At 40.2% G+C, this 19,703-nt stretch overlaps 2 protein-coding genes across 18 annotated transcripts in view; one reads left to right on the forward strand and one right to left on the reverse strand.

The window, feature by feature from the left end:
- Positions 1-18,452, reverse strand: part of LOC132911684 (collagen alpha chain CG42342) — a 121,320-nt gene extending 102,868 nt beyond the window's left edge. For all 17 annotated transcript variants that reach the window (XM_060968478.1, XM_060968472.1, XM_060968471.1 and 14 more), the window contains exon 1: positions 17,054-18,452. In XM_060968478.1, the coding sequence (XP_060824461.1) occupies positions 17,054-17,423 (370 nt within the window). In that variant the 5' untranslated portion in view covers positions 17,424-18,452. The remainder of the gene's footprint in view (positions 1-17,053) is intronic.
- Positions 1-19,703, forward strand: part of LOC132911696 (lateral signaling target protein 2 homolog) — a 179,981-nt gene that overhangs the window by 99,256 nt on the left and 61,022 nt on the right. The window lies entirely within an intron of this gene.

A 19,703-nucleotide genomic window follows, 5' to 3' on the forward strand; every position in this document is an offset into this window, starting at 1 on the left:
AGTAAAAGTTGTGAGTGGTGATTCGCAAAGTAAAATTTTCGAGTAATAGGAAACTGAAGCAAAGGGATGCGTTTAAGACGTAATAACGTTATTTGTACGATATATGAATAAAAGCTTGTGTCTCTATTACTACGCAGGGCTTCTTCTCTGCCACTTACGACAAACTCTTCTCGTCGAAAGCACTTTCATTCGTCGCTCTTCGTAATACAATGTCGATTGGAAAAGCTGATGAAATGGAAGATTACAGACTTCTTGACGCGTAACAACACAGGTAACCACGTAGAAGCAACTCGTTGCGCGAGCCTCAAGCGTGTAACTTTTTGCTCTTTGCCTCTCTTTTTATTTCTAACGCGTTCGATCGTGATACGTGGATGGCACGTGGAAGAGGATCTGATAGCAGTTATCTTACAGGCACGATACACGCAGCAATTCATGCGCGTGCACATGTACTCGTCAACGAGAAAGCGAGAAGGTATGCATTGGCATGACGACGAAGCACGAATCACGGCGCAGCAGCGATGTGGGAGCGGTGGCGAGTCCACCGATGGTAACACGACCGAGCTTTGATGAAACGAACGTGGATAAGTAATATATCATGTATACGTCGATCGGATTAACGGCAAATCTATGCGCCAAGAACAGGTTAATGAGCTGCAGAGAACTCGGCGAAAGTTGCGATTATCAGGCTGATTCGGGGAACAATGACGTGATGGAAAATAATGGTTGCTTCGTAGTTAATTATTTTTAATCCCTTGTTTGACTAAATAAACGATATCTATCTTTCATGAGTTATTACGTCGTTTCGCAAGTCCTGTCGTCTACAACCTAAAGCCCAGACCATGATCACTTACGAAGATTCGTGGATTTTATAGAGGAACTGAAACGTAGAAATAACTATAACCAAACGGGAATAGAAAATCGAAGAGAACGAATAGGATACCAAACTCTTCGACAAGAAATTCTCTTTGATGCAATGGTAAGAGAATAAACGTGCAAAAACGTTCGGAAATGAGAGCAACGGGAGAAAGAAGCACGTGTAAGGATACAACGAGCGAAACGTGCGAAAAAGTAAATTACGAAAGGGTACGGCTGGGAAAAAGAAGAGAAAATTAAGCACGTGTGAGACAAAGAGCGCGAATAAAAAACCAAAAAGGACAAAAATGAAGGAACAAAAACAGAGCAGGACAAAGATAATTCGAAGGAAGAAAAAGACGTAGGGTATTAGAAGGAGAGGGAGGAAAAAGAAGTAGGGACGAGAAGCGATCAGCAGATACGAGACAAGCGACAAGGCGGCACCTCAATGTCGACGACGATTGCCGGTGAATGACGAGCATCATTAGTTCGTCGACGTTGTCAATGGATTCATTGCTGCCCATTACGACGTCAAATCCTCTTGTACGATAATCTAGCGATAATGAGAGCTCGTTAAAGACGAACGGAATAACGGGGCGTGTACCGGTGTCGCCGGGGGATCGATGCCTCGTACACGTGGCACACTCTGCCTTTTCTATTTCTCTTCCCTTCTAATTTTCCTTTTTCTCCGTCTCCGTCCCTCGCCCTGCGACACCATCTCGTCACTCGTTTAGACCATTTATACCAGTCGTTTTCTCTATTTTCATTTCTTCTTTTACGACCATCTTTAATTCGCCTCCCACGATACAGGCTGAGTCGCAGGGATCCGCAAGAAATCGTTGAAGGCAAAAGACCTTTCTGTTTTTCTTTGTCATCGTTGGCAGCCGCACCGTTTCCCGATTATTAATCGGCAAGATTCTGGGCGAAAACGCACACGTATATTTCTGCATAAGTAAGCGACGATATTGAATATTTGTTCGTTGGTTTGAAAACCTAAGCTCTGTTCGTTTCGCGTTTTCTCAGCTTGACTTGCGCGTTGATATCAAATTAAGGTGGATGGGTGAAAAGTGAATATCACGAGAAGATAGTTGAATTTGTAAATTTTTCCATCGAAAATAATAAATGAAATTTCCATATATAAACAGAGATAATTCGCTCGGTTCCGAGATAATAAATAAACAAAGCATTTCGCATTTATCGCAAAGCGTCAAATTGACACAAGGGACTGATGAGGGTTAAAGCGGTTTCCGTCCAGTCGCTGCCCTATTTTACGACTCGAGTACGCTTCGATGACACGTCGGTGTAAATTTTAATTTAAATTATTTGAACGAAACGTTTTCTTGCCATTGCACATATTCCTACATTCGAATTTTTAACGAACACGTACGATAAACATATGGAAATACGTAGATTAACGAGCGGAAGTACAAGTGTTAGGAGACGGAAAGTGGCGATAAAAACGTAACGGCAAATGAAAATTGAAAACAATTTTGTCCCGATATAATCGTGGTGCTTTGCTCTGCTCTTACACGTATACTCGGCAAATTCTCTTCTAAAGATTCGCGATAATTGGATGCCGCTTTAAGCGTAAATGGAAGTACATAAAGGGTGGTCGCCAGCGAATGCGAGTACGTGGAAAATGAGGTTTACTTGTGTGTTCATGTAGATACGAATCGACAGGCTGTTGGAAAGGCTGCTAGAAAGGCTGTACGATGCCTTTCGACCTCTTCTGGTTCACACGTCGTTACTTCGCTCCCTTTATTCACAATTTATTCTCGCGTGTAATCGAAGGTAAAGTTTTTTTTCCTTCTTTCTTCCATTCTTTCTTTTTTCCTTTCTCGTTTATTCGATTTCGTTGTTAGCTAAACGTATTAAATCGAGAGACAACGGTTAATGGTTTGCCAGAGATGAGGGAATGCTTAAACAGTAAAGTCCTTTGTCTTTATTCCCGTAGAAAGGAAATGAGCGACGAGCTCGAGCGTTTAAAAACACGCTCAGACATCGTCATCGATTCGAAGATAACAGAGAACCAAGCGTTTTAATGGTCCCAACGACTCACCCTACTTTATGGTTTACGCAACTTTCATGTCACCTTTTTTCTTCTCTCTCTCTCTCTCTCTCTCTCTCTCTCTCTCTGTACATTTTTCGTTTTCCCTTATGCAACCTTTATCCCTCGCGACTTACTAATTTATTTTTTTACCAGCCTTTCGAACCGACGAAAAAACGGCTGACTAATACGGTCGATGTAATTTCAGAAAGCAACGTCGACGGATATAATTGGTAACATATGTTTAATTGGAGACGCTAACGATGTTTGACACGAGGAATGTTCTTTTTTACCGAAGGAATATATCGTTAGTTATTTTACCACGAATTTTTTGTACTACGTTGAATAGTGCGTTCGGTATAAATTAAATTTTCAAGCTTCGAATTTCCACTGATTGAAAATGTCGATATTGTAAATTCGATTGCTTAATGTCCACATTTCAACGTTTGACAACATTTGACGTTATTCCTTCGGGACAGCTGAAACGAATAGTAAACGATAATGCAAAAATTTAATTATCCAATGCAACGTACATTCCAAACAGAGAGAACGGCTTTATCTCGACAAACGTCATAAAGATGGAAATTCACAAGTACATAGTATGTGTCTGCTTTAACAAAAGGCACTACTAATCGCCTGGTATCGGCGAGCTCACGCAGAATTCTGTACAACTGCCCTTTTTACCAGCTTATTCGCAACATCGTGAAGCGCGAGCAATAGTACGTACTCGTTTGTGAAAACGGCCCTCGTTCATCGATTTTGCTCGGCGGTGGCAACAAAGAAATTCGATTGTCTAGATTAATGGTCCGATGTAAAAACAAAAAATCTCCGTTGCGCACACGCACAGTTCATTTGTAGGATGTGGTTTATAGTCGAACGACTTTGGATGAAAGCACAGTGGTATAGTTATACGTAAGTATAGTTTTCGCCGAAGCGACGAGAAGGTTGGCGCCACTCGAATCTCGGAGAACATTCAGTCCCGCAACGAACCAAGGTATCTACGGTTTCGTAAAGTGAATTACCCCCGTTAGTTGGTACTGGGTTAGAGATAGTTTTGTCCCTTGGACTATCGAGCGTTCGAGACTAAACGCGTTTCGGTGCAATTAATCACGTTAAGCTCATCTCCTGTTGGCGTGAAAATGCATTTTCCACACGGGATCTGTCCACGGTCTTCACTGGCTGTTTTTCACTGCAGATTGACGAATCGTCGGGAAACTTGTTCGAATAATAAATATATCACGTTCACGGATCGTATTCCCCTATTGTTTACGATACATTGAATTCTTCGGATATAAATCATCGACGGGGAATGGGATCGATATATAAATCTTGCAAATATGCATTTCACAGCTCGGTAATATTCAGTGGACTCGTATATTTTCCAATATTTCATCGTTTGCAAGCGGTATATCTATGTTCGTATAATATCGTCCCTTTGACGCGATACGTTAGAAAGGGAACCGATGCTGCGACGTTTCTTGATATCTAGGATATCGATTGCCTCTACAAAAAGCTTCTCCTATAGATCCTTCTTTTGTTATCTTGCTGATGTAATCGAATCGAATAGACGAACATTTATATCTATCCCAAATGTTCAATTGAGAATCTATTTCATTATGGATAGACTCGACTGCTTTGGATTGTGTAAAAAGTAGGTTATTAGCTATTGAAATCTCTGGACCGTGGTTATTAAATATCTGTTTTCAGCTCAAAATTGATACTTTCTTCAAAGACTTCACTCTAAATTATAGGTACTCTCGAGTTTAAGTTAATCCTCTGTTTAACGGCGCTTAATTCGTTTTTACTCTCGATACATCGATCATAAAACTTTTCCATGATAATCGTTAACGATGTGAAACGAATCGGTGTTGTCCGAGTGTTGTCTCGAATAATCGCTACCAACTTTTTCTTCGCAAAAGATTCTTTGCGTTACTATTTGCACGATTATGGCGAACAGTACTGGTCTCTTTGCTTTTTTTCTATTTCGTCTGTAGAATCGCTTTCCAATTAACGTTTGTTTTATAGGAAAAGTAACATTAAACGGGGCAAACTTTCCCTTTCACGAAGTTAATTTGTCTTTCATTTACGCAAATGTCGATAAACGTAGAAAAGCCATAGTGTACGCGCGAGGAGAGAAATTCTACGCGCAACGCGGTTCACGTAGGCAAAGAATGTTCATTCGTGCATCGAATGACGATTATGAATTCAGGTTATTTGTTCTTTGCATAAAATCATCGATCTACTTGTGGGAGTGATACGCTACGTATTACAAAGTAGATCTAATTCTACTTTAAAATGGAGTGCATTGAATATAGATGTACAGCCTCGTACATCGTGCGTTACGTTTAATAATCGAGTTCTTAAGCGATAGTACAGCCTCCCATTCTTTGTAAATTTCATATATTTTACGTAACATCGCGTCTTCGCTATCGCGGTGATTTACTACTACAAGATAATCAGTATTGCCGCTACTGTTCAGAATTTACAACTGTGTAATTTACCTTTTCTGTGTTACGTATAGTCAGGTAACAATTCCAAAAGACTTATACGTATTCGTGATAATCTTTTCGTTGGTGCACAGCTTTTCCATTATTCCATGTAAATAGATACTTTTTCATAACCAAGTGTCCGATATTTATCCGCAAGTAACAAAGATATTCGAGTATCTACAAGGAAATACACGAGAAATATGGATTACGTTAAAGGAATAGACGCGCGACTAGAAAAGAGTAGCCACGTACGCATAATAAAGATAAACACGACAATTTTATGGTAAAAGTATCGCGAGAATTAACGAGAAAGCTCATCGAGCCCGTAATAATATCACTTTGTTTGGCGATATTCGTTTTCAGTAATCAGCGCCGACTGTAGAGTGAAACCGGCAAACGAGTTTCCTTTGGCTACTAGAACCGATGTTATATAAATGCGTCTACGTATACGCGTGTACGTGGGCAATTCAAGCATTCCGACATGGCTACATCTCTCCGTTCCTTCGCGTCAAGCCATTTTACTCGGCGACTGGAGTAGAATCGTGTTCCGCGAACAATGACCGCAGTCAGATGAGTCGGTAAACGATCGAAGGTGAAATATCATGAAATAAGTTTCACCCGCTATACGCTTATTTTCGCAAAAAATCACTCCAGATGTGTATATATTATTTGATGCGATTATTTACATGCGTACAGTGTACCTAGTCTGTTCAAATACATTAAGTAACAAGCGATTAAATACTGTCGTATCACGCGCGTTATACGAAATACTATAAAACATTATTTGCATGGTAATGCAACAAGGTTGTCGTGGTGGCTATATCGGTCGAATTTGATACAAATACGATCCAAACGAAACGAAAAGACCGTTCCTTTCGTTCAAAGTATGTTCCCTTGATATTAATACAACGACAGGGGTGGTCAACTAATAAAGGAACAGACGTGTTTTGAGATGCGTTACTCTTCTAGGAAATAGACGATATGCGTGTGGATATTTTTGTCCGAGAGGAGTTATTCCGTTATCGCTACATGTCTGAACGCATAACATAAACCGAGCATCGCACGTTACTTCATTTGACTGTGAGATTTTCTCTGTTCGTTAGATACATCATCGACGGAGATTTCGTACTTTCTCAGGTTTTCGTCGAGATCATTTCGAGAATACCGCAAACGAAATTATTAGCTTGGTCCATCCATCAACTTCCAGGGATATACAAACGTTCGTTCGCGGTTCTCCAGTCTCGTGGCACATATTTATATCCGCGGACAGAAATACCATCTTGGAATGTACATGCTAAACGGAAGATCACGCACACACTTCGACACACTTCTTGACGTTCTGTTGAGGCAATAACAGGGTTTCACGGCAAGCGAGTAACAGTCAAGTCGAATGGCAATTGATCGCGTGTAACCATAGAAACGATCTCTCGTTATTGAAGATCGACGACGTGGACGGATTTGAACGGTCCATTACACGTCAGAGCTTGTCAGTATGTAGCAGCGTGAGATGCATCGTCGCTATCAGCCGTGGAGAAACTGTTATGCCTTGAGGATCGCATCGCGGCCCAGACACACCGACTAGATACGTCTTGCCTAGATTCTACTGGCCAAAGGCTACGGAAACGCGGTCAACGGGAAATATTTCTCCTTTTTATGATGAAACTTATCCATATTAAGGTTCGTTTGTATTATCAGCTCGGAAGTGGAACGGTAACGGAACAAAGTGTCAGCAAAGACACTCAGCCGTTCACGAGACGCATTGATCGAGTTCGCAACTTGCAAAGCGTCCATGTTCCTTGTATACTTATACAACCTATAACGAATTTCGTTTCTTTTCGATACCGCAGGGATCATGAAATTCACGAGACTCCGCGTATTCAGGCATTTCGAGAAACATCGATTCAACGATTTCACATCGTCCTCAAAGAGAGCGAGCGAACGGGAGTAGGAAAGGGTGCCACGGTATGTATGTTTTTACGGAACACCGAGCATACACAGCGACTTTCGATTCGCACGTACTTAGATCGGAAATTATTCCCACCAAACGTGTAAAGCTATATTTCCGTTCCGAAAGGAAACCCCGACGCATAAATCAGATCTCGTTCCCACTCGTCTCTTTGTAATCAGCGCACGCGTGTAACCAACTCGTTATATTCGTAACCAATAATCTATTCGTTATTCACAAGAAAGATAATGTATTAAAGTTTTATCGGAATCGGAAATTGTTTCCGAACGTTGCAATTAAAATCGTAGATATTAAGTTTGTTAAGAGCCATTAAAAGGCAAGCGTGTTCGTTCGGACGTCTCAGTCAACGTTATTTAATAACGCGTAATATGTTTCGCATTAACGAGTGCGGTTGGATAAAGTTTAAGAATTTCAGAATCATTATCGGAATGTTAACCCTTCCGTCTTCGATTACGTTGCTGGCACGTTGTGTATTTCCCATGCCAAAATGTTGCAGCACGTGCCATAGACACGTTAGTCGATGCCAAGAAATTTGATTTATTCATTTTACACAAATATTTCAATTTCGGGATTATATAAAAATTTATTATATATTTTACGCGCGACGATAAATTGTCGGTATCTCGATGAACGTCGATGATAAATGTTATTTTATTCATAATGGAATTACAATAACGAGATTAAAGGATGGCATTAAGTCACCGATACGCGCTTTTTTTTATTTATTAACATGGTTCTATTCCATATCTCGGAAGAACATGGTCTCCTTCGCCATTTATTAATAAAAAAAGAAATTCATTTCCCTAATGAGTTGATCTCAGAAATAATTAATAGAATCTTATCTTTATGAAAGTTTACGAGCAATAAAATCGTAATAGCGATATAATTAATGCCAAGCGATTCAAAAGTGTTCGAATCAAAGCTATAGGTATATGAATGAAGACTATTACGATTAGCCTTATCTAGGATATTATTGTTCTATTGTACGCGATACAATAATCAGTAGCAGATATTATTCGAACTTTGCATTTGCCACCAATATTCATAAAGATACCCGATAAATTACTGTCCAAACATACATTTCATAATGCCCTGTCGAATTCGCTTTGAAACGAGTAATAAAATGGCGATAATAGAAATATATAGCATCGTTACAGTGTTATTGAAATAATCATAAATAATAATTCATAGAATCAGGCGCCTTCTGTGTGAGAAATTGTTTCGCATTTATAATAGAGAAATATTGCTATGGCGTAAATATTTCATCCTGGAATTATCAAACTTTGGACGTCCTATTTTTACAATTATCGAAAAAATGCAGTTGACAAAATTGATATTAACTATTACCATACGTATCTGTTTGTTCTGTCTATAACATTTTAGTTGTAATCATTTACGATAAATCTTGGTATACGTTAAAGCTTGATAACGACTGACGAAGGCTTTCGGAAATAAATAAACAAATAAACGATCGAATAAGAAAATAAGTTTAAGAACGAAGAACAAAATAAGGTGCGATTGTTAATTGGAACATGATTAAGCAGAACGCGGGCTATTACTCTTTCGATTAAACAGCGAAAGTTAGTCAACCATCTCGACCTGATCGAAGCGTTGATCTTGGATCTGGATTAGTTTGCACTGGTCTCAAATTCGTTATCGGGGAATCGCGAGCACTTGTCCGTCGGAACGTGATTCATTCGACAATTTCGGTACACGCGGTACACGTGCCCGTACATTACCCTGCGCGATGTATGTACCGTGCCCTCGCACACGAATCCCGATGCATTCGAATTCAATCAGACGGGAAATAGCTCCGTGGCCCTCGCCTTCGTCCTCTCCTCGTTCGATCGCGTTCGAATTTTGCCAACGATTCATCTCTAATTATGCGGTGTGCCGTGTGCTTGCTCCATATCTCTCTCTCTCTCCCCCTCTTTCTTTCTCTTTCTCTTCCCCTTTCTCTATTCGTCGATCGAGCGCCGTATCATTCGATACACGTTCTCGATTCGAACTCTGACGGTGATCCGAATGTGCAGATCCGATATGTGTTTTGTAAAAACCCTCCTGCTGCTCGCTGCAATCCGTAGCACCGCACCGGTCACACCTTCATTAACATACACGCCGTGATTCCGGCGATTGAACCGACAAGAAAAGAGTTGTCGGCATGCTTGTACCTTTTAATCCATTTTGATATACCGTCGCTCCAACGTAATTAATCGTCAGTTCCGTGTATACAGCAAGAAATAACAGCTGGCATTAAGGATAATTTAAAGCGAACTATACTCTATTATCACGATGAAATACCAAGATCAAGAACTTTTTACGCGCTACGTGACGACCAGACAATAACAAGTAGACGAAATAAGATTCAGAAGACATAGCGATATAGATATATGACTAGAGGGGACTAGATGTGCCACTTTTACGTCATATCTGAGAAGAGGAGAAAAACGAAACATCGTATCTTTGGATTTTATTTCGCGAATCGCGAATATTTATTGCGTTCCATCTAACCGTGCTGTCTTCTCTTTTTGCGGCAGAAGCGAACCACGTACTTCCATTAGTAATCGTGCATCAGACGAAGAAAATACCGCAGATTGGTCGACCGTCGTAAATACACACGAATAAGCCGTATCGACTAATTAAACAACATTTAAGCGAGCGGAAGGCAGACGGATAAGCATAGAAACGTAACGACCGCTTACGATTCATGCAAATTCAACCACTTCCGAGTTAAGCATTTCCGCCACTGCCGCATCGACAGTCTGTGCCGTTTCTCTTTTTCTCACATATAGAGAAGCGAAAAAGGAATTTTCTTCTTTCGAAATCCTTTCGCTGCAACTTAACTTTTTCTACTTTCCCCTCTTCTCTTTATATCCCCTTCCGCTTTTCTTTTACACGATTTCCTGCTTTTTTTTTTTTTTTTTTTTTTGTATTCTCCGCTGGCTTCTATTTTCGTCTTTGTTTACGTTTCCACTATTTGGCTTATTACTTCCAGTCCTTAGCTTAAAGTACGGTCTTGCATGGTTCACCATTTCCTCTGCACTTTTACCGTCGCTTTATTTTTCTATTTCCCGCCTCTTTCCGTTCACCCTCGAACGCCAGTATATATTCGTTAAAATTCGTTCAAAGGGTGCGAAGGAAAACACACTAAATGCACGTTACATCGCACAGCGGTCAACCTCAAACTAACCGAGCGCAGCGGCAGTACCAGCTACAAAGCTTCTGGTCTATTTAGCTCTTAACTCTTAACCCTTGCGAACACTTCGACCCGAAAGGGAATCGTCTCGAATAACATCCAAGTTAACCGAAGGCCCCATTGATCAACCCAACTTGTCGATACGCGTCGTAATAGAATCTATTGTTCCATTATCCGGTATTCAAAACGATGAGGAATTGCACATTCTTGCCATCTGAAAACCGAGATCTATAATGTATCCTAATCTTACTCGATGCTAGGACGATAATTCCTATTGAAATCGTGATTCGTTTGAAACAATCAAACTTCAAAAATTACACAACTCCTTCGAATTATGCGATTCGTGTGGGTGAATTGAAAGTCAAAATATAATAAGCTCGTTTATGAGCATGGCGAGATTCGAATAGAAACGATCTGAACAACGTTAGTTAAAATAAAAATTCTAGATTTTATGTAAATCCATGTTTTTCTGAATACGATTAAACTAATGGAATCTAATACCTAAGAATTTAACTTGTTTCACCTCTTGAGTATTACAATAAATATTTTGTCTATGAATTACAAATCTTTCATTTTTTGTACCAAAATCAACCAGAGTAAGAAGCGAATTCTCATAGAATCGCAGCTACCAATTTTATTTTAACTTGGTTAAAATGTTTAATTCGTCGTTTAAAAACGTAAGACGCGAAGAAGTGGCTAAATATCCGTGCAGCATAAACGACTTCAATGAGAAAAGATTTGGAGAAGTCGTAAGAAACAAGGGCAGCCATTCTTTTGTATATAAGCTGCCTGTAAGTTTCGCCGCTGGTAAGAGAGGTCCTTCAGCATAAACTTCTAGTCAAGGCAGCTGCACGGTTGACGCACGTGCAGCAAACGTAAATCGCACCTTCTTCTGAGAACTTTCGAAGTCAACGTCGTCGGTAGAAAATGCAACATTCAATTTGTTACAGCTTCTCCGCCCTGTTCTGTTCTGTCCTTTTCCCTGCTATTCCTATACGAAGCGTGAAGTTTCGCTTAAAAGTTCCGGAAGGTCCGTTCCGCAACTATATTAGAATATAAATTTGTGTGACGCATTTGTCAGAAACGAATATATCGATACGGCGAATCATTCTTTCGTTAGTTCTCTTTCGTGTTGTACGATATTGTATAATATCCAACATTCTTTCAAATATTCTTCCCAAAGGAAATGATTTGAAGAATTGTAACAAAATGTTGTAATAGTTTTGTCGCATGAAGTATTCGAAAAAATCTCGTCTGTGAAAGAATTAACGGTAGATCGTAAACCTGATTCGTTCGGGCAGAACCATAATCCTCGCGTTTATCTAGGGAACTAGAAAATCCCATGAATTCCAAGGATTCATTTAAAGAACAAATTTAAAGAAGCAAACAAATGGTCTTGAATTAGGCAAGACAAGCGGGTCTTTACATCGATTTCGAAGGGAAGAGAAGGCGTTTCCTCGATAAAAACTTTACAACGGCCATCAATTTTCCAAGACAGCGAGAAACGGACTGTGCTTTTACCCTTACACAAATAGTAATTCGCCTCGCATTAAATCAAAAGCGTCTACCTAGCAGTTAAGCAACGATATTACGAGTTTCTTCTGTAATTCGATAATTTTTTCTAGTTCTTCTTCATACAATCGGAGATGGACCGTATGACATATGATATTTTTTTTTTTTTTTTTTAAATAGTTTATTTAGCCAATATTTGATTTTTTGTACATTTTTGAGATTCACAATAAATAATGAATTTGAGTATAGTGTGTTTAGGCAAAAGGTTGAATGCACGTTGTCTTTTTAACTATTCATCTGTATGTAATTTTTCTATCTTTATTTTTACCCTTTTTCTCGTTTGTAGTAAAACAAAGATAAAGGTAACGATTACTTGCGAAACAATGTAATAGATAATTTGTAAAATTTTCTATGACCGAAGTTTTCTTTGCGCGAAGGAACGCCCCAAAAATCATACCATTACAATCAGCAGTTCTCTGAAAATAGATTCTTGAAGAACGCCTGGCTTTCAACCTCTAACACCGAGCAGTCTCTTGAGATCTATTTAGAAAACAAAATCCTAACTCAAGACATCGAGCTTTTCCCTTCTAACCGAAAATTTGCCAATTATCATGGTACACGCGATAATAGATTTATCGATACAGTATCTGCTTTGGACCTGAGCGGTTTTATTGTAGCTCGACAGGTTGGAAATCGGGGCAAGGATCGAAAATCATCCGTCTGAAGAGCAAAGAAGAGTCGAAGTTCACAGTGTAACGCCACGTAGCTTCAAAGATACTGTGTTGGCAGAATGTTATAGGAAAAGGGAGCGTATATACAAGAGGGGGGAGGGGAATAGATATGCCATATTCTACGAGGGAGGGAAAGATTTATGATGCTCGTGCGTCAGCTCGCACATCTCAATTTCGGGATGCCGCGAGTCAGGAGCCACGGCGCTCCCTTTGTTGCTGCCAGAGACGACCATGGAGGACGAAACGATAAGAAAGAGGCTGGCACAAAGAGGAAAAAAAAAAGAAGCTCGAAGATAGGGATCGGATTGGGCAAGGAGACAGGGAAAACGGTGCGTTCCTTTTTACCCGTCCTTCGGTATTGTCTGCTATTCTTAGGGGTCGAGAACCCCTTCAATTATGACCAAGTATTTTAATTAACAGGTATTAAATCCTGACTATCACGTTCACTTTTCCTCATTCTTGATAATATTACGTTCATTTTTTTCATTGTCTAATATCGCATACACCGTTGATTAAATCTATATCGTATGCTACACGAGTCTACTGGAAACAAAACTAATAAACTCCACATTTTATTGGTATCTTAATTTCATAACGTAAGTTGATAATATCGATATTCAATCCTCAAAAAACGAATATCCTACTTGTCCTTTTGTATGTCCTTTTGTCGCAAAAAGGTGGCATAAATGGCATAAGTTCTGAAGTAAACTTAGAAAACAACGTTAGTAACGTCTCCACTTTTCTCTGCTTCTCAATTTGTGGGACTGATGAAAGTACATAGCTTCTGAACGGTTTAACTATTGTGTACAATTTGCATTTACGGTAAAACTTTAATTATTCGAACTAATAAGCATAATCATAAGAATTTTTGAAATAGGATGTTTCTGAAAATTGGCAACACCGTTACGAACCTTTCAAATTATTCGGTATATATTTTCTATTACTACGATTACGTAGCTAATTAAACGCAGAAATTAAAGGCGTTCTAGTGAAACAGAGTCGATTCCTGATAGCAAGTCCCGCTCATAACCGACGTTCGTAACTTTATAATTTAGTCTGGATACCGTAATTCCGTGGCCACTGTGTCAAAGTTATATTTATCGGTGGTAAACTCCCTTTCCGAGTTCGATAGTTTCGTGGCAACTCTCCATTCTCGAGTTGAATCCGTCCTAAGTAAATTCTTCCTTTACACACCTTCCCCCCGCGGTTTCTCTCGTTTCAAATTCATTCGCCGGAAAGCAACCGTTGTCTCCATTCCCAGGAAGAAACAATGTTCCTTCCGCGCAATGTTGTCTATGTTTGCAGAATCGGCCAAAAAAAAACAAAACGTTCATGAATATTCAAAATGTGGAGGATCGAACTGGATAGATAACAAGCGTTTGATGCTTCGCAAGATATTAAAACGGTCGCGTCCAGTCTTCGTTTTGGAATATTCAACAACATATGCGATATTTTCCATACGCCGGTAAGCAAAAGCATTTAATCGCCAGCTTCACTTTGATAAGGGAAATTTATTACGCGCCGACACTATTTTTCAGTTTTGGCTAAATCCATAACGAAAAATTCAGAGAGAAAAAAAAAAACACAGAGAAACGAATAAAGGTAGAATTGTAAATTAATCGACGGATGAATTGCAGACATTTTACGTATCCCAATGAGGAGTCTTCAGCAGACATTCCTAGTAACTTTTGGTTACTTTTAATTATTTCTCTATCTAATCATTTCGAGTACGGTAATACAATTTTGAACATTATTTCCATAAGCCAAATTGGCATTATTTCCAAATGCCAATATGGAAAAAGTTGCGGTTATAGAGAATTAAAAGCATGAAATCTTTGTTAGAAAAAATTTCAACGTTGTCCGTTCATTTGAGAATTGGAGAAAATTATCGTTGCTTACCGATGTCACTACACATCGGCAGTTCGATGGCGGATGCAGAGAGCGTTGCTCGATCTTTGATAATAGCCATTAATCAATCGACGAACGTGAGACGAATGGTCGTATCGCTTCGCGATCTCGTGCTCGCAGAAAGAATGCCGACTGGCGAAAACGGGGAGCGCCGCGGCGTCGTCGCATACTTCTCCAAGTGTACATTGACATTTCGTTGATGTTCAATCGACGCGACGGCATCAAACCTTTGTACGATTTATCCAAAGAAGATGTACGTATCTTGACGTACGCCTGCGAAAACGGCTACCGTGTAGTGTGAAATGCATACAACTCGTTTTATCTCTCTGCATTCCACTGACGTTGTCGTCACAATATTGATAATCTATACTAAGTGAAATTGTTGATTGATAATGTTTTCACGCGATAAGAGATAAAAAAGAAAAGAAGACTAACGCGTCTAAATAAATTTTTTTTTTTTTTTAAAGAATAATCCTAGAAAGATAAAATATTAGAAGAACCTTTCAAATAAATTGGGAGAAAATTCAGCAAACAACGACGATGGTTACGGACGTGATAGAAAAATCAACGAATCTTCGATTTTCGATTTTGCATCGTGTAATAGTAACCGGGATAACACAATGCTAAACTTGGTTGTGCATTAACGCTAGAATTTCGGGAATTTCATTCTACATAATACCCCGCTGGCGGTTATTTCGGTTGTAGTACGATCTTTCGTATTTTGTGCATGGTTTCAGCAAATATTGTTCGTTCTACGATAAATTAATCAGGCAAGGTAAGAAAATTACAACTTTCGAGAAAAATAACGCATACTTCTCTATAGGATGTCGTTATTCGCAAACTGGCGAGACGATTGATACGAGTGCGCGTAGCAAATTGATATCTTTTCTGTGGATATGCAAAGTTTAAATTGCGAAGGCGCAAATTCATTCGAACGATCCCCTCTCCATATAGAGTGCAAAGGGTGATCTGGGGAAAAAAGACGCTCTGTCGAGCATTCTCCAAGATCGAAATACTCAAGAGATCGCAGATCCTTTGTCCGAGAGAGCCGAAGTTGCTCCATCCCAAGACAAAGCTGGGTCTTCTCTTTCCTTTTTTACACGCGTATATATTTCCTTCCGTGCTCTTCCCTCTTTCCACACATGCACGTAGTTCACTATAGGTGTACGAATACAGACATACGCGTATATATGTATACGCGATGACAATCCAACGAGATCTCGGTACGAACGCTAGCCTGGGCTTTGTACTTACTTACGTACCACGCGTGCCTTTTTCTCGCGTCAAAGACAGGGAAAAGACGCGCGGAAGAAGATAAATGATTAGCAGAAAAATACTGCATAATCAAAGAGTTCCGTTCGGTAAAAGCAGTCAACGAAATCGAACCACCTCGCTTAGAAATGTTTGAACAACGTGAAGTACAAGGGAAACAAATATTAACCCTGCGGAGATGGCAACTAATCCGATAGATGCATGCAAAATCCTATTGGGAATGTGTATTATTAAATGATGCCGATGCATCGTAAAGTTTATTGACAAAGAACATTCCGTGCAAAAAATATCTCATGAAACAGGAGAAGAATTTCTGTTATTTAGATAAAAGTACATTATCACAATGCTACAAATAATTCAATTAATTGTGACGACAAAAAGTATTAACAAAGTTCTCTTTCGTTATTGCAATATTAAAAGAGAGAATTTAGAAGCACGTTAATAGAAAAAGAATCGCAAGTGGAACGGTCCTTGACGGAACAAGGACGACGATTAATCGGTTAACGGAGAAAACAGTAGAAAACCAAAACTGGATCTATCCATGTTGTTCGAGTCAGTCTCAAAATATTTGTAAAAACATCTGCAAGATATTATTATGCCTCGAACGCAACTGTATCACGTGTAATGAATGTTATGACCGTTTCCACGACAAATACATCAAGCGAGCATTCTGAATAGCTCGTGTTAAACATAACTTTTTACTGTTATCATTTTCTCGCAACGTATATTTATCGTATTCCGTGTATTACAAAGGTATATTTATAATTTGCTTAATTGTTATAAATCGCAGCTATTTCAACTACATGAGAATGCCCCATAACTTGCAAGTTATACACAACTGTATATTTATAAAACTTTATCATTGTTTCGCTGTATCTTATTAGTATATTTTTCCGATTGCCAACTAATCTATCTATAGTAATGATTAGTTTACTTTCTAATTAAAATAAAACATAATTAATATATCCATGTCTGAAATATTTCGGAAACACTGGGACTGGATAAAAAAATGATCAAGACTGTGATGACCTCCGCAGGATTAAACAGAATGGAACCGCGTTGGAGGCTAAGAAAACTTACCTGGTGGACAATTGCACTCGGAAACGTCTCGTTTGATCCGAAAAACGTTGGACTGGAAGGCAGGCCGATGCACCTCCAACTGTTCCTGAATTTCTCTCTTGAGCCTCTGAATAAGAACGTCCGGCATTTCTTGAATTTGACAACGAGCCTCCAAATTGGCGATCCGCGATTCCAATCCTAGTTCCCTGTACATGAGTAGACCGGACACAGCCAAGCTGGTAATACAGAGGGCGCACATTGCCCAAATGAGTGTTGCACCCCCCGTCGTTCGACATGAATCCTTACGGAATTTCCTCGGCATCGATGTCTCGAGGGAGCTCTTTCTCGGCGACGACCAGTCGGCCGCCGTGTCGGACTCCATGTTGTACATAGGATCGACACACGTTCGCTTCTATTCGTGCACGCAGCGCGTTAAGCGCGCGTCATAACCCACCCGACGATCGTCGATACGTCCTGACACGACAATCACGGACAAACGCGATAGAACGTAGAAACCACGCGAGTCTTACAGACTGTGCGGCGTCATCGTCCATCTGGAATGCATCTCGTGCGCCCACTTGCCGTTATTGCTTACCTCTCTTTCTTAGCGATCGTTCTTTCTTCTTCTATCTTCAACGAGCACGCGTTCTACTATACTCTCTAGCACTCTGTCTTTCTCTCCCTTTCGCTATATACCTTGAACGAACGTGTTTGTTTCGCTCTTTCACCTTTTTATCCGACCCTCTCTCTCTCCTCCGAGTAATCGACGTTCCTGTGTTTGACCACACACAGACGTTGGTAAACAACAAAACGGTCCCACCAACCAGAACCGAGTGTTCCGCTAAACCGCGCGCTCGTTTTAAATGTTCGAACAAGGAATGACAGCGTCCCCCTATCGGTCGATTCGAGTCAATCACGCTGCTATCTAACTACGCGCCAGTTTGTTCCTTCGGTAACCTTTCTATCTTGCTGTCGGAACGTCTTGTCCTTCCTGTTGCCGCTGCCACTGCAAATGGAGCATCTCCCGGCGCTGTCGCATCGCGATTTCTCCGGCTTGCGCACTTTCCACACTCTCCGTTAATTTCGGAATTAGATAAATCAGCGAGGAAACACTCGGTAACCTCGATCACCGGTTTTCGCCACTCGGACCGTACCTTCTCGTGTGGCACACGCTTACGCTAGGTTCGAACTGGAAAAAGCAGCGCCAACGGTGCAACTACAACTACCGTTGAAACAACGGAGAACCCCGATTTCTCCGAAACATCGAGTCAAATCTAACGACCTATCGTTCACGCGGATATCGTCGACAAAACGGAAACACTGTGTCGTGACAACGAAGTTCGATTTATTGAGCAAATGAAAAGTCCCGAAATACCGCGAATACGAAGCTCACAGCGTGGCATTCGCAGTACGACTGGATGTGGTGGGGCGACGCTCTGCCGAGGGCCGAGGGTTCGTCGCTTCGGAGACATTCGTGCGCTCTCGGCCGTCTTCGAGCCTCGACTCATCCACCGGCTGCCGGACGCGTGGAGGACGATCGCTCGACCTAACGTCCACTTCCATTCGCACTGATTCGACCCTGCTTCCCTTGCCCTTCCATTTACCCCTCCGATACGCCCCTTCACCATTCCACTGGATTTCGCCAGAGGATTTAACTTTTTGTTTTTCCTTCTATCTGTTAACCGTTCGAATCGCACGGCTATCACCGTGTGCAAAATTGTACCAACTTATTTTAAATTCAACCCTTTCATTCCTCTACATACGAGAACCAAGTTAACGGTACACGGCCTGACAAAAAGTTGATCGAGTGTGAAAATCTCTATCTTCTCGAATTGCTATTCCAACCAACCGGTTTCTCGATTACCTCGATTATTTCATCGCGATTAAAACTATATAATTGCGTAATTTTGCAGTACCAATTTTGGTTTCTTTTTTTAAATTATTTACACTCGAACACACAAAATATATTTGTTTGATTTTATAAATGTTCTATAAATATTGAGATATTTAAATCTTTTTTATAAATTAACAATATCGTAATAATCTAAATTTCTTTATCACTTTATTCCTTCGAATTCAAGCTGTGTTTAAAAAATACATATTTGCTTACGTAATTTACGTGTTCGAAGGGTCAATCTATTTTTGATCGAAAGATTAAACCGATTAAACCGATATCGAATCACGAATTTGAAGTAGAATGGGATTGGAACGAAACGAATCGTAACAAAGCAGTTATATTAGGAAATATCGATCGACGAATCGATCGTTTCCCTTGAAACACATCCCCTGTGTGTATACGTGACGGATACGTACAATCGACCCCTTGCTACCGTCCAATCGCTAGCACAGGAAGCGATTATAGACTACATCCTGGAACGTACGTTCGGCGTGTTCGCCCTCTGCGCGTATACTAAATCGAATGCTGTAGCAACCTGCTAATCGTATAACTAATAAGCGGACAAATCGTCGATACGCGATGAGAAACCATTGTGACAAGACAAATACGATTGATGTTTCATAGTACTACGTTTATCTGTCGAAACGCTCTTTGCAACGCGTATCGTTTCTTACTAGCAATTTAGAAACAGGAAATATCGGAAGTTAAATACCACCAGATACTCGATATCGCGTTAAATTTAATATCGTTAGTGAATAATAATTAAAACTTCAG

This window comes from Bombus pascuorum, chromosome 11, assembly GCF_905332965.1.
Source record: "Bombus pascuorum chromosome 11, iyBomPasc1.1, whole genome shotgun sequence".
Lineage (NCBI taxonomy): Eukaryota > Metazoa > Arthropoda > Insecta > Hymenoptera > Apidae > Bombus > Bombus pascuorum.